This window comes from Podarcis muralis, chromosome 6, assembly GCF_964188315.1.
Source record: "Podarcis muralis chromosome 6, rPodMur119.hap1.1, whole genome shotgun sequence".
NCBI classification, from domain to species: domain Eukaryota; kingdom Metazoa; phylum Chordata; class Lepidosauria; order Squamata; family Lacertidae; genus Podarcis; species Podarcis muralis.
Window position 1 is genome coordinate 97,231,092 of NC_135660.1, and position 21,047 is coordinate 97,252,138.

Here is a 21,047-nt window from a genome sequence, read left to right on the forward strand (position 1 = left end):
TTCTTTGCACAACAGCTCCAGATACGGGGTGGTAGTGGTTAAAAATGGATCAGCTCTTTGCAAAGATTGGTATATTAATTATTTTATCGTCATCGTGTAATCCCAAAACACAGAAGAAGCACATTGCACTTAAAGGGCAGAATTTTACTGAGACCAAAGAATATTAGAAATGCTATAAAAAGGAATAACTTGAGAGCTGTTTTCAAATGAGGATTAAACATAAAAGGTTACAAGGATTTTAAAAGCTTTTATTAATATTCAGAATTCTAATTACTCCCTCAATATTACTTACTCAGATCTGTGGATTCTTGCATGCTTCCTTTCCATAATTTTTTTTAAAGAATTAAGCATTTTCCCAGAGCATTAATTCAGACCTGAACTGAATGCTTATAGCAAACTTTTACATTTGGCAGATCTGAACATTCACAGTTCAGATAAAAAGACCCTCCCGATTTTGAGAGACTTGCAAATAAGTTGTCTAAATAATGATAATAATTACTAGTGTCAGGGAACTGCCATCAGTACCGGAGGGAGAGAGCAAGCTCCAGAGGGATTCCGGAGAGCGTCCAGGGATCGGGAGAAGCAGCCCATCTTCTGGGGAAGGGAATCAGCGTAGCTCCAGTGGAGAAGGGGGGCAGATGGGGGAAGCAGCGAGGCGGTCCCATGACTCCTTGCCTGGGACCAGCAGGGAGAGTAGGGGTCCTCCGCTACCCACACCCTCCTTGCGCAGAAGGCTTTCGCGCAGAGAGAGTAGGAGGAGACTAGGCGTCAAAGAGCTTCTTTGCTGGAAGAAGTTTAAGAAATGCCCACTGACGGATTCTGCCAGTGATTGAGTCAGCCACGGGAGAGTGGCTGTCCGGACAGAAAAGGTTCACTCAGGCAACCCAGCCAGGTGTTTGCACCAGCTTACACACAAGCAACCCCTAGAACCATTACAACTAGTACTACTATTATTAATTTATTTATGCTCAAGGTGGCTGTCAGGGCTGCCTCAGGTCCCAGCTCACAAGAGACCAACGCCAACTCCAGTTCAAATACAAAGATATTTATTGCAGTACATTGTACAGTCCACAGCCGAGGCGCGCAGCCCCACGTCTGTTACGCTTAGACCGCTGAAGTCCCCTCTGAGTCAGTCCCTCCTCTGCACCAGCTTAAGAGGCTTGTGCTGCTCCACCTCTTCCTTTCCTTCCTTTTCCGCAGGGTCTTCCTGCCCCCTGGGGTTTCGCCCCTCCTGGATTCCCCTGACGCTGAATCCCCAGACAACTCTTCCCCCCTCCTGCGTGCTTTGGGACCTGGCTCCTCCTCCGGGCTCTCTGTATTTCCGTGCGCCTCCACATTTGAACTTGGTGTGCGTTCGCTACCTCTGACCTTCCTCTTGACAGTTACACTACTCCCTGTACTACTCTCCGCCCCTTCTGGGAGGATGTCTTGCCCCGATCTCCCTTCCCTCTCTGCTTCCTGCCCTGCTTCTCCTGTCACACTGGAAACTCCACCCCCTTCACTGCGCTCCGGCGGAGAAGCCGGTCCCGACTCCCAGCTCCCACTTTGGGTTCCCCTGCTGCTCCCCTGCTCCTGACGAGTCCCCCCTGTGACTCCCCTTGGCCTGACCACAGGCGCCCCCTTTTGGGAATCCTCCGATTCACTTGAAAGACTCATGGAATCCCTCAAGTCATTGTCATCCTCTTCCTCATCGACCTGGGATTCTTCCCCCTCGCTCTCCGTCTCCTCCCTCACCTGTGCCTCTTTCCCTGAACCCCTGACAGTGGCTTACAGATAAAAATAACTAAAACATAGAAGGAAAAATGCAGATCTTAATGTGTTGCTTTTCAAGCAGCTCTACTAATTTCTCTGCACCTACATGGGCAAATAATTTGGAGCGCTGCAGTATTTTCTTTCCATGCAACTCAAGTTTTGAGCCAATAAACAGAAGCTCAACACAGATAGGACTGAGGCACTGTTAGTGGGGGGTTCCCTAGACCAGAGGGGTGGGAGGTGGCCTGTTCTTGATTGGGATAGGTTTCCTCTGAAGGAGCAGGTTCGTAGCTTGAGGGTCCTCCTGGATCCTTTGCTGTCACTCAAGGCTCAGGTGGCCTCAGTGGCCCAGAGTGCCTTCCATCAGCTTTGACTGGTGGCCCAGTTACGCCCCTATCTAGACAGGGATAGCCTAACTAACGTTGTCTATGCTCTGGTAACCTCAAGGTTAGATTACTGCAATGCGTTATACGTAGGGCTGCCTCTGAAGACGGTTCGGAAACATCAGCGGGTGCAGAATTAAGCGGCCAGGTTGCTCACTGGTACAAGACGGTCTTGAGCATATTACACTGATCCTGGTCCAACTGCACTGGCTACCAATTAGCTTCTGGGCCCAATTAAAATGGTTGGTTTTGACCTACAAAGCTTTAAATGACTCAGGAATACCTTATGGACCACCTCTCCCCATATGAACCACCTCCGCTCCTGCAGTCATCATCTGAGGCCTTTCCTCATGTGTCATCCCTGTGAGAAGTTAGGAGAGTGGCAACATGAGTAGGGGCCTTTTCTGCAGTGGCTCCGTTTATGGAATGCTCTCCCTAGTGAGGCTCGCCAGGTGCCTGCATTATATATCTTTAGACCCCAGATGAAAACATTTCCCTTAAAATGTGTTTGTGGGAAGGGTTGTTATTGGTTTGTCTTTAATAATAATAATATAATAATTTATTATTTCTACCCTGCCCATCTGGGCAACTTTCAACAGAGCATTAAAAGCAGAATAAAACTTCAAACATTAAAAACTTCCCTAATTTTTTTGGCTTTTATTATGTAGTTTGTGTTCTCATTTTGTATTTCTATATTGTGAACCATCCTGTGATTTTTGGATGAATGGTGATATACAAATATAATTATATAATAATGAGAATAATAATAATAATATGAGAGGAAAATGCCTGCAGAATCATAGACAAAAGCAAACACTTCTTGCTAATTTTTAGCATGATACAAACTTAAAACTGGATTATACAGAATGGATCAAGAGGCACAAAACATAAACACAGAAAAATAAACAAATTCTGTACAGTAAATAAAATGTACAGTCTGATATTTATGGTACTATTAGATTCTGATGTATTGCTGAATGTTGCTTTGTTTGATATAAGTTGCTATTTTAAACTTATTGTGATTTTTCTACTGGATCAGATTGTTACTATTAATGTTTGATGTTATATTATGATTTTATATATGTTGGAAGCCGCCCAGAGTGGCTGCGGCAACCCAGCCAGATGGGCGGGGTAAATAATAATAATAATAATAATAATAATAATAATTATTATTATTATTATTATTATTATTATTATTATAAAAAACTGCAAATAATCTTTCAATGAACTTATTTTTCTGTTCTCCTTTAATCAATTTTCTACTGGGTTAATTTTTGTTGTGTTCCATATTCTACCATATTCAGCTATCAATGGAGTGATTATTTTCTTCCCTTTTGCTGTTATGCACATTTTTACAGCTGTAAGTAAATTTACAACAACTTGATTGATGCCACCAGCCAAGTCCTTAAGATAACGTAATAACACTATTCTGGGATTCTGTATTATTGGAACAGCTGGCCACTTCCTTAATCGGATCCAACATATTGGTCCAAAAAGAATGCATTACTGGACAGATGCAACAGATCTGCATCTCCAGCAAGAATCGTTTGCTTAATTCTAAAACTGATAATTTAGAGGGGGGTAAATTCCAACAATATTGTACTCAAAAACCTTCCAAACCAGCTGATTTTACATTAGCTAGCATGGATTCCTTCATGTTGAATCTCATCTGGATCTCGTGTCCCAAGTCTCTTCTTCATAAAATGCCCACCACTTACAATTTGCTTCAATTCACCCCTGGTCACTTGGGTGAAAGTCTCAGCTTTAAGGATCTGGGCTGCTGATAAACATGCAGTTTGAGCTTTAATAAGGGCATTTGGATGTTGCTTCTTATCTATAGAGGCCCAAGTTCTTTAAGGACTTTACAAATTAGGACTGGCACTTGGAATTGTGCCTAAAAATTTTCAGTGAGCACACCTCTGCTGGATTTTTGCCACTGAATTCTGAGGCTTGCAATTTCAGAATAATGAAGTAAATTGCATTAGGTATAATCCATTTAGAAAATGGCAGCAAATAAAATTGAGAAGTGTGCCTTTTAAAATATAAATTAAAAGTTCCTTTTCTTAATAATGCCCTTTAATTGAAAAAATAAAGTTATTGCTTTCTGAGATGCCAATTAAGAACCTCAAAACCGTCACTTTAATTGTTTTCAGTTTTCCCTGCTAAATGGATTATGAGAAAATTAATAGCCCCAACTACTGAAGATTTACTTCACCAGACACCATCACCAGTTTGCATTGCGAAGGAATTATAAGACTGCTGATACACTGTTAACCAAGGGGGTGAATTTATATAGTTTTATTAGATTAAAATGAGGACATATATTTCAGTAATCACATCTCTCCTGCCTAATGATTCTTCAAGATTGGAGAGCAGGCTTCCTTTTTCTTTTCTTTTCAATGCAGGAATGCTTTGAGGAATTCATTGTAGGAGATTTTGGAAGTTAATCCTTTGTCATAATATTCCAGTATGTGAAAGAACTCCTCTTCAGACAAGTCAATGCCATACTTGCGGAGAACCTGCAGAAGACACAGAAAACTGACATTGCTTATCGTTAATTAGGAACAATCCAGGAAAGTTAGCAACAGGCAACCAACATAGAACGGAAACATCCACGCAATTCAGTTAAGCAAAACTGCCTCGTATAGAATACCTGGAGTTATTTTCTACCTAATGTTCCCATGGCAACCCCCATCAAGGGTGTGGGGTAATTTGTGAATTAGGCCGAGCGCAATATGATACGTTAGGTTTGCACTGCAGACTGGTTCTGGTTTTGCTCCTTCTGGGAGTTACAGTTCTGTGTGACAAGGGCTTGGGATCAGTAAGAGAATTTGCAGCACCTCTGGCCCAACCACAGCATTCCCAACATTCTTTGGGGAAAGCCATGAAAGTTAAACTAAGACAAAACTGATGCACATTTTTAGTGCATAGAGCCTGCAAGAGCACACATAGTCCACCCTACTGTTGACCCAACTACGTATTCACAATTGCTATGGGAATCATCAGTGTTACACTGTGTTTGTGGCAAACGTGTAGCATGTGGCTGTAGTGTGTGTTTGTGTCTTCAGACATTGATAGACAAACGTCTGGGAAACCTTGCACAATCAGTTTTCAAATGTGCACATGCGTGACATGTCTGATTTCACTTCCATGCTTTCCTATGGGGAACACTGGTGTTACACTACTGAAATCAGAGAACATTCTAGAAGCAGATATGCTAAGAAGCTAGTATTTTACGAGCTCAGTCTGGAAAGTTGTATACTGCAAAGGTCACTGGTACTCGAGCCCAGAAATCTAGAAAAATCCAGATTCTGCTGGGTTCTTCTTCCAGAACTTTCTAGATCATGCCCTGATTAGGATAGTATACTACTTTTCAGAGGACATCCTCTATTTGAAGGGCTGTGAACATCTAAGTCTGGTTTAAAGCCTTGGAATTGTCCCATCAACAATTAGGATGTCAATCACAAACTGAGCAGGCACACAGGTGACTTGGCTGCAGTCTTCCCCACAATGGTAAGATGTGTTGTATTTCTGTTTAAAGCATAGTAATTATTTATAATTTTGCTTCCATCCATATGTTTAAAGGTAAAGGTAAAGGTACCCCTGCCCGTACGGGCCAGTCTTGACAGACTCTAGGGTTGTGCGCTCATCTCACTCTAGAGGCCGGGAGCCAGCGCTGTCCGAAGACACTTCCGGGTCACGTGGCCAGCGTGACAAAGCTGCATCTGGCGAGCCAGCGCAGCACACGGAACGCCGTTTACCTTCCCGCTAGTAAGCGGTCCCTATTTATCTACTTGCACTTAATTGTGCTTTCGAACTGCTAGGTTGGCAGGCGCTGGGACCGAAAGACGGGAGCGCACCCCGCCGCGGGGATTCGAACCGCCGACCATGCGATCGGCAAGTCCTAGGCGCTGAGGTTTTACCCACAGCGCCACCCGCGTCCCTATCCATATGTTTACACATACCCATTTTATGCAAATCTTTGCTGATGCTTTTGGCAACAAACAAGCAGCCACCAAACCCTTGATTCCACCTCCAACCTGTCAGATCTCTCCAGATTTTGCCACAGATTGCCAAAGTTTTCTGTTGCTCTACCTGCCTGGGCCCTACACTAAGCCTAACCAAGAAGACAGCATTTGTGAAATCAAAAGCTGAGAATCCTCCCAGAGAGTGGCTGAAACTTTCATTTTAAAGACAAAGGTGAAAATCCAACAAAGGCTTAGATATCTAGCTGGCACTCATTGTAGCTTAAGGTGATTGGTCAAAACTTCTTGCTCCCCCCCCTCCCCCTGCAATGTTCTGGGTGAATTCCATGGATGCTCTGTCTTTCGTGTTTGGAGAAGGAAATGTTCATTTTGTGGTGGTTTTTAGGAGATGCTTATTATTTACATATGGTGTGTTAGAAGTGGGATCACCTTTGAAGATTGACTGGAAACAAAAACAAAGAGGTTAGTAAAACTACTAAGTGGTTAATGACAACATGTCTCACTGGTAGTTGAGCAACTTCAATGTAAGACCATTTAAAAGCAAATTGCAAGCGCAGAAGCCTGATCCAGATTGGGACTCAGTTGTGGCGGCAAAGGGTTAAAACCTTCCTACCGCACACATGGAATTTACTTTTAAAACACCATTCATGCAATTGCTAGCTGCATGAATGGCGTCATTTGCATATTTGCAATTTGCATATGTATGTGTGTGTGTGTGTGTGTGTGTGTGTGTGTGTGTGTACAGCCATCACCAAGTGAAGAACTTTAGATTTGCCCAGGGTTTTAAATATCTGATGTGACTGATTTAAGCTACTATTTTATCCACTTGCCATGTTGCTGCTTTCATTGTCTCTATTGCCTGTTGTAAACCTTCTTGGATTCATACTGAAAGGCAGTATGTAAATCTATAAAATCAAATTAAAAAAATATTTTCTTTTAACTACTAATCTTTTATTTTGATGCTGGTTTTTTGAGCTCTCCTGAGGTCCTGTTTGGATTACGAGGTGGAGCAGGCGTTGAAAAATAAAGAGGCAAAGAAACCCCACATGTTTACCTCCACTACCTCGTCCTGCCGATATGCAAACGCAAATTGTGCTCAGAGAGCCTGTGAAGGTGTTCTGCAGTGCGCTGCCTCCTCAGGGAGAACCCACCTCCACAATTATTAAAAATATACAACACAAGATATAGGACTCCTCATGGCTTATGCCTTTCCATTTTCCGTGAGGAATCTCTGTTCCACTCTCACGTGGGTGAGAAAGAATAATGTAATTCAATATAATTCTTACCCCCACCTGCCTTAGCAAAAAACACAAATAATGTCCAAAATAAAGAAAAAACTGAACAGCTAGACAGGGGGGCCACAGGTGAAGTCATATGGATAGTTGTGTGGAAAAGGGAATTTAGCAGGTATAGTTTGTCATGCAATGCTGAGAAAAGCACCATTTGCTTCAATTCTCTCTGAGGAACAAGTTGATTGCTTGCAAGTTACATGAGCTGAAGCCTTCCTTTGCCTTCTGGCTAAAGGGACTCTTCATTCGCTTGGGGTTGTGTGAATATGGGTCTACATATACGTGTTCCAGGCTAGCAGAGGATGGTTTTAATCCATCAACCTCTGGGTTAGGGGCTTCTGCTGTGTGTATGTGTAACCGAAATACAGTAACATTTGAAATTAAGACCATGCATCAAACTAGTAAGCTGATCAGCAAGAATCTAAATGTGAAGCCAGCAATTAGGAATTAGCTACCTCATTTATGGAGTAAAGGTATTTTCATTTGCGTCCTTAAAAAAGAAGAAGTGGCCATAACTGAAAAGGCCCTGCTTTTTCTAGCCAGCTTCTGGACTTCAGCAGTCCAAAGCAAGGCTCCATCTGAACCCCAAAGTGTGTGGATTTGAATTCTCACTCAGCCATGAAGCTGACTGGGTGACCTTGGGCCAGGCTCTTGCCTCACAGGGTGGATGTGAAGGAGGAACCTCTATGGCCACCACCTTGAGCTTCTTCGTGAAAGGTGGGATATCAGCTCCCTTGCCACAAGCTGCTTAAGGCTAGCCAGTGAATGCATTTAACATTGTTCTGTCAACCATCACCTGTCTGAAATCCTGAACGCTGAGCTGTCCAGTCCCACTTTCATCATAATACTTGAAGGTTCGCCTCATCGGCCTCCAGCAGTGAAGGATCTGGGGTTGAATCCTCATCATTGCATTGAAAAAGGTTGGTGTTTGTGGCCCACGGGGATTCTGAGAAAGAGGTGGAAAAGATCATTGCTCTTGAAGACCTATTCAGGCATTGTGTGTGTGAAGAAAAGGTCAGTGAGACCAGTGCAGGCCCCACACCTGAGTGCTCTGCTCTGTAAACATCTACTACTACTACTAATTTTATTATTTATACCCCGCCCATCTGGCTGGGTTTCCCCAGCCGCTCTGTGCAACGCTTCACAAACAGACTTTCCTAGTGTAGACATCTGCACTGACACACGCCTGTCCATGGGCTGAACAAGAGCTTGTGAGTCTTAGCGGTTATCATCTGCATGTACTCTTTGGGAAAGCCTTAAACAGAAATCCAGGTATACTCAGGTCAAGCAAATGGGAATATTTCTTTTGACAACCAGCAAGGAGAAGCGGGAAGAACAGAGCCAGAGGGCAGCGGCAGAACTAGCTGCTTGGGCACCCGGAGCGGCACACATGCCATGCCCGAGGGGATTTTGTCACACACACCCTGGGATGACACCCGGGGCAGACCTCCCCCACAGCCCCCTTCCTAAGCCGCTGCCAGAGGGCTCCAGGGATTGGCAATGGGGCCCCTTACTTAGGAGTGGGCTTCACCAGCTGCCCAGCAATGCCAACACCTGATGCCAGCCCAGCTCCCAGAGGAGGAAATCTGACGGAAACTTAGCACATGGCAGATGCAGAGAGGATGGCATGGGGAGTACGGGCTGCAGGAAAAGGTTTCAAGGTTGTGCAAAGAAAGTATTTTGAGAACCGGTAAACACATTGTGGCATACTAGAGAAACAGATATGGGCAGAGTACTATTGTTATAATTCCTGGTTTTGTTTCAATATGTGTATTTTATTTAATTGTGGGGAAACTTGCATTTTAAACCTCCCCAGCAAAAATACCACATTTCCACATGTTTATTATGGCCTGAGTACTTTTTTTAAAAAACCCAAAAACTATTATTTTCCCCTAAACAGTTACAACCATGAAGGCAGGGATAGGAATTAAGTGCAGCAAATGAGAGACAAATGTCCTGTTATTGCACAACATGAAGGGTTAGAATTGCCCTGGACTTGTCTCCCTCCGTGCCATCTCCTTGGGCATCAGAATCGCCTCAGGTAGCCAGAGAGCATTTACCTGCACGCGTGGATTTTGGATTACAATCCTTTGCAGAGGAGTCACATCTTGGAATTTAAACAGCAGCACACAACTTTGAAGGAAGTCACAGTAGGCAAATTTGCCAACACTATTGAAATCATATTTTGTTATGAGTTGTTTACTTTCTTCTTTGGTTAAATTCAAATTAAATTTTTCCAGTATAGCTGAAATAAACATAGGTGTACAGAGTAAACAACATGATAAACAACCATGCTTTACACGTGCACATCAAAGTGACAATTAATTTTGGGTAACGCAGCAAGCCAAATCTGATGAATAACATAGGCTCACATTGTTGAGGTTCAGTACTTCATTAGAGGGGTGCGGGTGGCGCTGTGGTCTAAACCACAGAGCCTGGGGCTTGCCGATCAGAAGGCCGGCGGTTCGAATCCCTGCGATGGGGTGAGCTCCCGTTGCTCGGTCCCTGCTCCTGCCAACCTAGCAGTTCGAAAGCACGTCAAAGTGCAAGCAGATAAATAGGTACCGCTCTGGCGGGAAGGTAAACAGCGTTTCTGTGCACTGCTCTGGTTCGTCAGAAGCGGCTTAGTCATGCTGGCCACATGACCCGGAAGCTGTATGCCGGCTCCCTCGGCCAGTAAAGTGAGATGAGTGCCGCAACCCCAGAGTCGTCTGCGACCGGACTTAATGGTCAGGGGTCCCTTTACCTTTTTTACTTCATTAGAACATTCTAAATATTAGAGCATTCATAAACCTTAGGGCTGTACATGCTTCCTTTGCACTGGAGAAAGGACAGCTGAACATTTCAAGAGACTCCACTGAGCGCCCCCCGCCCCCAGTCACCTGCAGCAGTCACGTGATAGAGATATGTGAACCAGGGCTTCAGCTACTGTTTTCGCACCCTGCGATACACAGTAATAGATTTGGCCTCAGAGATGTGCTGCAGAAGGTCAAACCAGAGGGGATGGTGGAAGCCAGATTTGTTGAATCGTATGTCTGTCCTGTTCACAAGGCAACCTGGAAAGGGCTGCATGGGTAAGGAGACCTCAGCTCCTCTGACTTACCTCCCCATCCTCAATCCCTTCCACTCTTTTCTCCCAGCTTTTACAATCCAGGGGCTGCATTGGGTGGCAAAAGTGGAGAACTTTGGGTTACCAACCGTACAATATTGTCGGAATGGCTCCTTCAACTGAACACACTTTTCTAAAGTCAGGTCCCCTCTTGCTTCTTACATGGAAGGGACAGGACCATGATAAAAGAAACATGTTGGCTGCCATCATATCCTTGTCACATCCATCAAAGTGGTATATAACAAAGAATCTTTATGACCTTTTTATTCCACTACGTGTTTGCTGACTAAAGTAGGTTGGGAGGGATGGTGATTTATTTTCTTTTGTTGCTGTTATCTAAAATATAAATGAATTGTCTATGTATGTAACAACAGCAGCTAAAATTCTCCAAACACAAAAAAATGGAAGGGAGAAGTTTCCACCAAAGATAAATGGATAAGTAAGGTGATGGACTATGCAGAATTGGCAAAGTTAGCAGGCAAAACAAGAGAATCTAACAATGATTCTCTTTGTGGAAGAATGGAAGCCCTTTTAGAACTATATTATATTATAGTTTGATGAACTCGCAAGCAGGATTTGAAATATGAGCAACAGAAGGAATTAGAGAATACAGTATTGATGTGCTGGTACAGGAAACAGAAGGCATTGTGCAGAGGGGGTGGGGTGGGAAATTAAAACACCATGGAAAATGGGGCGAGATGTTGGGAAAAGACAAATTTATTATGTAAAATATAAATGAAGCAAATAAACACACACATCAAATTAGATTAGTATGCCCCAGTAAAGCCTCATGTGAGAGTACTTCTTCTCTTTTACAGACTGCCTTGCCAAATTGCCATTTCTAGAAATCACTGTGCTAAAGGACTGACATCTAAGAGCAGTGAAGTGAATGGGCCAGCTTCACAATTTGAAATTTCATTCACACAACTTGTATTTGAAGGACATGCCAGAATCTTCTTCTGGTCTGACAGCTGTTTCTGCTTCCACTTCTTTACCTAGGCAAGATCACTAATGAAGATTTAAGAACAACCAACCTAAAAAATCTTCTACTGCAACTTCTCCCACGTGGTCCACATCCTTCTCTCTACATTCCTTCAGTATTTGTCTCCAGCAGTGCTGAACACCTTTTCGGATTTTACCTTCAATCGGTTTGCAGTTCAGAATAGGTGGCGTATGAACTGCTGCAGTGGAAGGCCTGCTGCCTGCTGGGGCCTAAAATTAAGAGGAAGATTTTGACCAACTTGCAAGGGAAGACAAAAAAGGAGTGCCAAGCGAATAGATTTCTAAATCTGTAGACATTTGATGATGGATTCTTATTTGAATCTTCGTTTTGAAAATTGAAATACTGAACACCTTTTACCCGAGGTTCAGAGTTCAAAAAGGCCTGATCCACCAGGGAAGCTCTTCTGAGCAACGCTGTCGCCTCATCCTCTTCTCCCTGGCTCCTGGCATTCTGCTTGGCTTTTTTTTCATTCTGGCCCCTCTCAGGTGGGTGCCATTGCCATTCTGAGAGTGTTCATGGTGAGTTCCGGCACCTCTTTTTCTAGAAAATTAGCACTGGCTGCTGGACTTGGGAAATGCAGTTTCTCCAGCACTGCAGTAGAGAGACTTCCCTCCCTTCTTCCCCTCCCACCACTACTGAAGCAGCAAGCAAGTGGAGAAGAAAGGATTGGGGCAAAGGCGTGTGAAGAGGGAGGCAGGATTCCTTTTCTCTGGCTTAGATTGAAGCCCAAGCTCCAGAAGAACCTCCAGCCTCATAGTGCTCACTCTCCATGTGATGGCAGATTATGAGCCAACGAGACCTGTATTTCCAAGCCATGAAATATGAAATCAACAGCACCACTTGTTATAAGTGGAAGCTGAAATTTATGAGTTCAGCCCCACACCCCCTACCTGAAAGGACCTCAGGTACCAGGCCTGAATATTATCCGTCCCTAAGAGATTGTGGAGTGCTACTGCTAGTCAGCACAGTCTTCTTGATGGAGCCAATTGACATATTCACCTGCCAATCATCATAGGTAGAGAAACCTAGTGTAGAAAAATGTTTGTGTGCGCGGCAACCCTTGGACAAATTTAATAATGGCTGTTTTTCCTTTGTTCTTAAAGAGGTGGGGAGTCAATGTGGTATCCTTCAGATGTAACTCCCATCACCCCTGACCATTGGCTGGGGCTGAGTGTGGGGAGTTCAATTGCACCTAGAGAGAATCTTTTGTGGTTCCTTTCCGTGGTTGCTTACTCTTATGATCTCTTACTTACCAAGGCTACTGATCAAGACAAAGAATGCAGTTAAAAAAATAAAGTGAAGCAGGTTTTCCATTATTAACTACCATCAGCTAACTTAAGGTGTTTTCCAAGCAATCTACTGTTAGTTGTTTCAACAGTTTTCTGGTTCATATATTTCCATAAATACCTTGACCCTTTTATACCAATGCATCTTGATAGCCATTTTTAGCCCATAGCCAGGTAAATGCTGTTCTGAGTTGGGAAAATCAGAGGGAGGATGGACCACCACTCCACCTTGCGGTTGAGTAGGGCAGAGGATAGAGCAGGCCAGCACAACTTGCAACACAGACAGATGTTGTGGTTTGGCAGCCACCACCACACCACCCAGTCTCCACCACCCCCCTCCCAGTCCCAGACAGACAACAAAAACAGGTTCATCAAACTGCTGCTGGGCTTTGTGACTCACAAGTTGTGCAAACCCAATAAAATGTGTTGGACATGGAATGTGAAGACCTGGGCTCCAATTCCTCTTTAGCCACAAAATTTCCTGGGTGGCCTTGGGCTAGTCACTGTCTTTCACTTTAACCTACCTTGCATGTTGCTGTGAAAACCTAATAGACCTGTGCCCCCTGCCCCAAGCGAACACCTTGAAGGATGAGTCAGATAGAAATGGGATAAGTTTTTTAATAAAGAGCCAGGGTTCTACTTCCTGTGTTCTGGCTTTGGCCATGAAGCACTTACTTTCTTTGGAGATGAGGGAGAATATGCTGTTTGAGGCCGTGACGGTAACTGTGGTGCGGGCTCAGCGGCTGTGGCAGGCTTGCTGGGGTTCTCTGGGTGGTTGGCGGTGGGTGTGTCTGGCATTTCCACTTCCAGAATGAACTTTCTCAAGAATGCAGGGTATTTCAATCTTCCATTCAAGTCGAGCGGCACTGTGTTCCAGAGGTTTTCGAACTATCGAAGCAGAGAACCATGTTTCAGCAAATGCAAGGCCAAGCAAGGTATCAGGCAGTGCAGAATTTCAACCCAGGGCTCATGCATCCCTGGAAACGTCACTTTATTCTGCATGCCTGTGTCAGGGCCAGGCCACGACTAAGAGGCGCCCAGCACCGCATGACCACCACCACCTGGTGCCCACAAGCAGGGGTGCCCTTGCCACACATTTGCCTGGCACCCGTGGGACATGCAGCAATTAGTGTCATTAAGTAAAACCTTTAGAACTTCTTAAAGGTCCTGGTGCTGAAAGAAGCTGTGCTAGGTGTTGGCGCTGGGCCCAGGTTGTACCACTGATCTTCTGTGTAATCTGTGCTGCAAATGGCCATTTCCCTGATTGTTACTCTGAGTGCAGGATCGTGTTCAGGTGGAGACCCTCCAACGGCCCTTCAGACCAAGTGTTTGGGTCATCCATAGGTCCCCCATGTTGAGCTGTCTCTGTCCTAATTTAAGGGCCACTGTTTCAAATAAAGGAAGGCTGTGTGCAAGTGAGCATGCTGCTGTACCAGCAACAGAGACAGGGTTGGGTCCAACAACTGGCGAAAGAAGGCAGGTTACCCCTTTTTTATGTCTCTGGGATTCTGCCACCTGAACATGTTTGATACTGAGTCAATGCAAGCTGCTTGTCATAACAGGAATGCATGCATGGAAATAAAGTGCCAGTATCAATGCGTCTTATTCCTAAGAAATGTAGAATCAGTATAAAGGTAGACCGTTTGTTCTAGATTTCAGATGTACAAACTGTATTGTTTTTCCTTTTTTTTTTTTAAGAAACCATCTCTGACAAACAGTGATATCAGACCTTGAAGAAAGCTCATCACCTCTAAGCCTTTGATATGCATGTGGCAAGTTGCAGTTAAACTTCAAAGGCCAGACCTACATTTCAAATTTCTTTTCAACTTTCCCCCACTGGCCAAGTTTCTGCCATATTATAAATTATAGAAAACAAAACACACTTCGCACTCCATCAGAGGATAGCAACATGTTTTACAAGCATCAATTAAATATTATAAGTGCTTCGTGCACTAAGTTAGCGGAGACTGTTTTAACAGCCGGTTGAAGGCCGTCCGCTTGGGATATGTGTGTAATATCAACAGCTTAGTAGGGAAGGAAAACTATCTACGATCCAGCTGAAATGAAGCTACACGCTGAGCCACATGGAAACTTAACTGCAATTAACATTTCATTGCTTCCTTGATGTCAAATGAGGCTCATATAAAGATTGCTTTTCCAAGGCGGGTCCCAGAGAGGCAGCTATTCAGAAGAGCACAGGGACTGATCCCATGCGCTCAGAGACCATGCTGCTCTGGAGATAACTGCATACAGTCGGAGTTTCTGAACTCTGCTCTAGGGTTCTCTAAAACACACCATCTGAGAACTACTCATGTGCCATAAGGAGCAAATGATTAAGTAAGACCCCTTTCCCGCTCCCCACAGAAGAGGATGCCCAGTGCACCTCTGTATGACCTAGTGCTCTGGCTTTAGCTCCTTCCATTCAGCCCCTGTGCTACATCTCTGCGTCAGGCATTGTGATTTCACTCCCCCCCCCCCATTCCTGAGGCAGAGACACGACACAGAGGAGGCGCCATCTTGTGCCTCAGCAATAATTCCAATCTGAAGACAAGGCTGCAGCACTCACTAGCCTGGAGACACGTCCAGGATAGAAGGGCGAAGTTTGCTTCCCATTCAAATTAAAGCTGGGTAGGGGGACATGCTTCTGCTACATCAAAAGTTTGAGGAACAGTCCTTGAACATGTGAGAGGATAACGACACATAGACACATTATCTCCCACTTGTTCCAGCTGTTTAAGCTGCTTTCTGGGGGACAATGTTAAGTCCTATTTATTACTGCAGGTCCAGAAGGAGGGTGAACAGAACGACCAGGGAAAGACCCACAGAAGACACAGCAAATACACTCTCCTACTGTCCTGCTTACCTTTATCCTCAAGCCGTAAACTTGCAGCTCTCCTGACACCCCCTCCCCTCCCAAAGATTCCTCTTGTATACAAAAGTGTGCTTTTGCCTTCTGAGAAATAGTGTCCCTGCCCACCAGTTTTCTTACCTGCTCATCGGTCAAAAGGAAAAACCACCGGTTGCAGATATCTCTGAAGTCCTCTTTGGAGACAGTGCCTTCTTTTGTGCGATCTGCGTTTTTAAACTCCCCTTCAAGGGTTTGATAGCGAGTGCCTATTACTTCTTGAATACGGGCAAAGACCTCTTGATTGGACAGATCTCGGCAAGCAAATTTCCTATGCTGTCTCTCAGTCTAAGTGGGACATACATGGGGGAGGGGGAATCACAAACAGATCTACTGATAATATACAAAAGATAACATTTAGGAAGTCATGCCAAGAGGTCTGTAGAAAAGGTCACTTCCAATTTTCTGAACCAATGAAATTGACTTAACAGTATTTAACAAGTGCTGCAGGAAATGACAAGCAGTCAGGTTAAGAAAAATGCAAAACCCTCTATTAAACAGCTGCTACTTAAAGCCAAGGACATTACCACTTGGTTAATACAAGGAGCAAGGTAAACAGCAGAGTGATTAGCTGATAAACCCACACTTGACTCATCCTGCCCATCTCACACCTGGCATTCACACAGATGGCACAGTATTGAGAGTTTCTGGATCCACTGCTAGAGGTATGTGTGTGTGAATGGGTCACAGACAAGATACATTTGAGGATTTCTTAATTAACTATTCATCCATATGTCATTGTTTTATCACTATAGAACTATGTGCCTAACATTGTGTTTCACAGGGTTTCATTAGCAACATACAGTTTCTTGCCTAGAAGAACATACAAGCTTGATCTTTAGGCGAAGAGTGGATATAGACAGCAGGAGGAAGGAAGTGAAAGACAAGGGCAAGGAGGACTGAATCTGACTGATGCAGGTATATATTAGTTAGCATTCATTTCAGTGGTGGATAAAGACTCTACAGATTTCGGAAAGGTGCTAAAGACCCATACTACCAAAGTCCAAGGAGCAGGGAAAGTGTTTGCTGTAGAATTCTTGCTCTTTTAGTATATGTGATAGCCATTTAGTACCAGGATTCTTGCTGGAACTTTTGGGGGAAATGAGGATAACAGAAGGTTCAGGAGGGTGGTAGTCCTCCTCAATTCAAAAACAAAGATACCAGGAAACATGAAATCTAGATAAATATATATGAATTTCTGAAGTCTGGTCCTGTAACTGATTCGAACTTAGGGTACCAACATTTTGATTTTTTAATGGGACTTTTGGCACGCTAGGTCTGCATTGTATCTGTGCAAAAAAGAGGACCAGCACCCGTACACTGTGAAATCCACATGAAGGATGCAACAAGGTCCCTCACGTCACCATCTACCTTTTCGAGCAACAGTGAACCTCAGTGATCCAAATATGCACTGAAGCCCCAACTATAAGCAGGGGGACTCCCTTTGTTGGGGTCCCCTGATAAGTGGAGCCTGGGCTTCCTGATCAGTGTTGCCTTTTGCACCATCTTTTTAAAACAGGTCTCTTCCAGAAGGTTCTACACAAATTTCCTTCCAGGAGTTCAGTCTCCTCTGCAACGATGGCCACAAAACCTCTAGTGTGACCTCTCTTAAGCGAACACTGGTGGCCTGCAGTGGGGGGCGCCTAGAGCAGGGGTCGGCAACCTAAGGCCCATGGGCCACAAGCAGCCCATGGGGGTCATTTAACCTGCCCACGAGCTGCCCCCGAACCGAGCCACCTGCTCGTGGGCGCACACACGATCCAGCCCACGGAGGGATCTCCACTGGAATGAACTAGCCCAGGCGAAGTAAACCTTGCTGTCCCCTGGCCTGGAGAAACTAAGGGCCCCATCTCTGAGAAGGCTAACATCACAGTCCTTCCTTAACGAGGCCTTAATTGGGTAGGAGGCAGCAGGCCGTGCCAAACTCCACATGCAGCACAGCCCACAATCACTTAGGATCGTGTCGCAAAGAGAGCTGGCCTGTTCTTTTAGCTTACACAACCCCTCTTGCCTCTGCCTCTCAAACCCTCGCAGGCAGTTAGGAGACCCTTTTAGGCAAAGGTGCCCCGGAGTTCTTCCTTCCAAAATGCTGCAGCTGATTCTGCCGCTTAAAACCCTTTTCCTCCGAACCGGACTGTACCTCTCCAGTGGCAGTGAGTTATAGCAACTCAGCAACTGTCCGGTTCAACTGTCCTAGAACCTTGAAGAGTCAACGTTCTGCCAGCTAGTCTTAAACAGCCCCCCCCCCCAGCAGAGTTTCCAGGAAGCCATTCAGTGCAGGTCCTGTTGGCATACAGGGCAAAGCAAGGAAAGAGCCTTTGTGTATAAAAAGCCCTGGAGGTTTGGTGTTTGCTGTTGTTGTTTAAAGGCCTCTCTTCCTGTCTTCTTCATTTAGACCGAGAAATCCACTGACTTTGGACAGGCAGGCAAAGCTTAGCTACTGAAAAGCTTCCCTAAACCTCTATGCTAGAATCCGGGCACTGTGTATTAGCCCTGTGCAGAAAAATTCTTCTGTATTTCCACACTCCATCAATTAATAAGAAACTGCATTAAAAAATTATCAAAGGGGAGAAGAAATTTCAGTGAAATGATCCTGGGTGGGTTGTGGGTGGGTTTTGCTGTTGCACTTACCTGACTTTCACAGCAGCTGAGGAGTTTTGTGAGAGTTCTTTCAATAGACAAATCATCTCTTCAGTGACCTGCATTTTGCAGCCTTCCTGAGAGCCTGTGCTTTCTGGAAAAAACCAAAGATCTCCTTGGCTGGACTTTCCTGTTAGTGTGAGGAGGCAAAGAGGCTGCCTAGCAAGTGTCCGATGCTGTTCTCTGTGGCAGTGTCACAAGTGAAGCCCTTCACCTTACAAATAAATCAGTGTAGAATTATTGCTTAGTTAAAGGAAGGACTTTCCCTTAAAGAGAATATGCACAGATCTTAAGCACTTGCTAGCCAGACTCTCTGGCGTGCCACACAACCATTAAAGCCCGGAAAGATGTTATGGGGTAACATCTCTCATGGATCTTTTTCAGATCATGGCAGTCAGAAAGGCTGCAGAAAGCTGATAAACAGAGACATATTCCCTTGGTTATCTCACAGGGATAAGGTATATTTAAACCTACACCTACCAAAATTCTAAAGCAATTCACAAGTGAATGAGGCGAAAAACCTGAAGCTGCTTTCACAGTGGAAGAAATCTTTTAAGAAATTGGAGGACAGTTTTTGACACAGTGCTACAGAATAGTCTTTTGTAGGCTTTCTCACAGTCCCCCCTCATACGTGTGTGCATATTTTTTTCCTGTTGACAGACTCCTTCAGAGGTAACCTGGGCAGGGGACCATAAATGAATGATAGGCAGGCTTCGAGCCAAAAGTAGTCGACCAGTCCACTGTTCTCCTGTTTCCCTCTACTTACAACATTCATGAAATTAGGCCAAGGGCTGCATGAAATTAGGCTGGGCCTTAGGTAGCAGGCTACCCTTCCCTGTTGTATCTAGCGTTAGTCCTACTTGGAGTAAACCCACTGAAAACAATGGCACAGACCAGCTTGGGTCCATTAATTTTAATGGGTCTACTCTGGTTGGATGCAACCCACTGTGTCCAGGATTTGGAAGAAAACTTGTCACGTTTTTGAGGGAGCCATTCAGACCACGCCATAAATACTTGAGACAGTTACAGAAGTAAAAGTGACAGTAAAAAGACTCTCTCAAGTCAACTCTACTTGATAGTCTCTGCCTTCTGGAAGGCTTTGCAGAGGTAGCATTAGGAAAGGAAGAAAACACACAACATTAATTTGGCTTCCCACTAACTTAACCCGCATTTGAAAACCCTCATTCAAATAGAAATAACTGTCAAGGGAAAAGAAAAAGGAGGAAAAAACCCTAGCTTTATTAAAAATCAAATGTATACACTAGTACAGTTATGGACCTTGATAAACAGAAACAAAAACTGTGATTCAGCTGACAATTTGCTCATCTCATTTAAATCAGAACTATATAGAATTATTCAGAATGTAAGTCTCATTAGCATACATCAGCATCGTCAAAAGACCCTAGTGATGAATTAAGTGTAAGGGGGGGAGGAGTGGGGACCTTCTGAAGCGTCCTTAGTTTCAATGCATTTAACTATTTCTAAGCATAAAATGGATTTTAAACTTGCATGGTTCTGGGGTATGCTAATTATTCACTTTTACAGTTGAGAATTGCATTTTTATTTATGAGGTGCCATTTATTTCCCATCTCTTCACAGGCTTCAACTTTACTAGTTCAGTAAATTTTCCATACTTTAATGATCAGAGCTGGAGACTTTTGCTACGTGTTTCCACCTATACCTCAGCGATCAGGTTTTGTGTAATGTATAATAATCAGGTTTTTGTAATATGCTTGAATAAGCAGCATACTACATTAATTTATATGTTAAACCTAAAATAGTCAAGTATCTACAAAAGACGAGTCCTGTAACCGTCAGCCTTCTGTTGCCAACTCCAAGGATAAATCCTAAGGCCCCAGCAGAGGTGAAACAGGCAATGACGAGATGGACATACATGAAATGCATTTACCAGGGGCATACAGTATATTTATTCAAACAGAAAGACAAAACTGAAAACGAGAGATAAAACAGATTAAAAACCAGCACCGATCACCATCAAAGTGGGGAATCGAAAAGCCATCTATCAGACGAATGGGGCTCCATCATAAAATACTGTTTCTGCATGTGGCTGGGGAAAGAGGGGCTTGGCCAGCATGAATGGGCAGGCAAATGATCAGGTACAAGCAAGAGTGGGAAGGAGGGAGGACATGGGGAGGGCAAGAGTGAACAAGTAGACTGACAGGTGAGCAGGTTAGTGAGCAAGGCTGGTCAGTGTATGGCTGGATTTTCCCATCTGGCAAAGGCAGGGGAGCTGTCAGAATGGGGCCAATGCTCCCCCCACCAGACCAAGCAGGGGATGTTCCTGCTCGCCTTGCAAGATGCTCAGACCTTCCGCAGCAAGGAGAAAGGGGCTGTCTCTGCCTTCCGCCTGAGTAGGGAGAGAGGCGGGAATGGGTGAGGATGAAGAGAACTGCTGGGCAGTTGCCAAACCTGGCTAAGCCATAAGGAGCAGGGCTCTGGGTGCGGCTAAACCCTCTTTCATCCTTTTCTGAGAGCTAGAACAGAAACAATGTTCTAGAAATGGAACAGCAGGCCAACTGGCCAATACTTTCTTCCACAACCCCATACAAGACTAGGACAACCATTTCAGAGCAAAGTCAGGCATGCACCAACAGTCCATTTCTTCCAGGTTTTTTTTAAAGCTCTTAAAATCCTCTTTTGTTTCTCTCTAGAGCTTTCCATGTTTTTGCATAT

The 21,047-nt window shown here is 44.4% G+C and overlaps 1 protein-coding gene across 5 annotated transcripts in view; it reads right to left on the bottom strand.

Moving 5' to 3' along the window:
- Positions 1 to 4,418: 4,418 nt before the first annotated feature.
- Positions 4,419 to 21,047, bottom strand: part of EFCAB6 (EF-hand calcium binding domain 6) — a 103,236-nt gene continuing 86,607 nt past the window's right edge. For 2 of the 5 annotated variants that reach the window (XM_028728725.2, XM_077930767.1), the window contains 6 exons: positions 15,798 to 16,001; positions 13,484 to 13,696; positions 11,554 to 11,731; positions 9,471 to 9,655; positions 8,207 to 8,356; positions 4,419 to 4,654 (listed from right to left, as the gene is read on the bottom strand). In XM_028728725.2, the coding sequence (XP_028584558.2) occupies positions 4,532 to 4,654; positions 8,207 to 8,356; positions 9,471 to 9,655; positions 11,554 to 11,731; positions 13,484 to 13,696; positions 15,798 to 16,001 (1,053 nt within the window). In that variant the 3' untranslated portion in view covers positions 4,419 to 4,531. Of the gene's footprint in view, positions 4,655 to 8,206; positions 8,357 to 9,470; positions 9,656 to 11,553; positions 11,732 to 13,483; positions 13,697 to 15,797; positions 16,002 to 21,047 lie in introns of those variants that run through there. The other 3 variants (XM_077930768.1, XM_077930769.1, XM_077930770.1) reach the window with 3 other exon arrangements.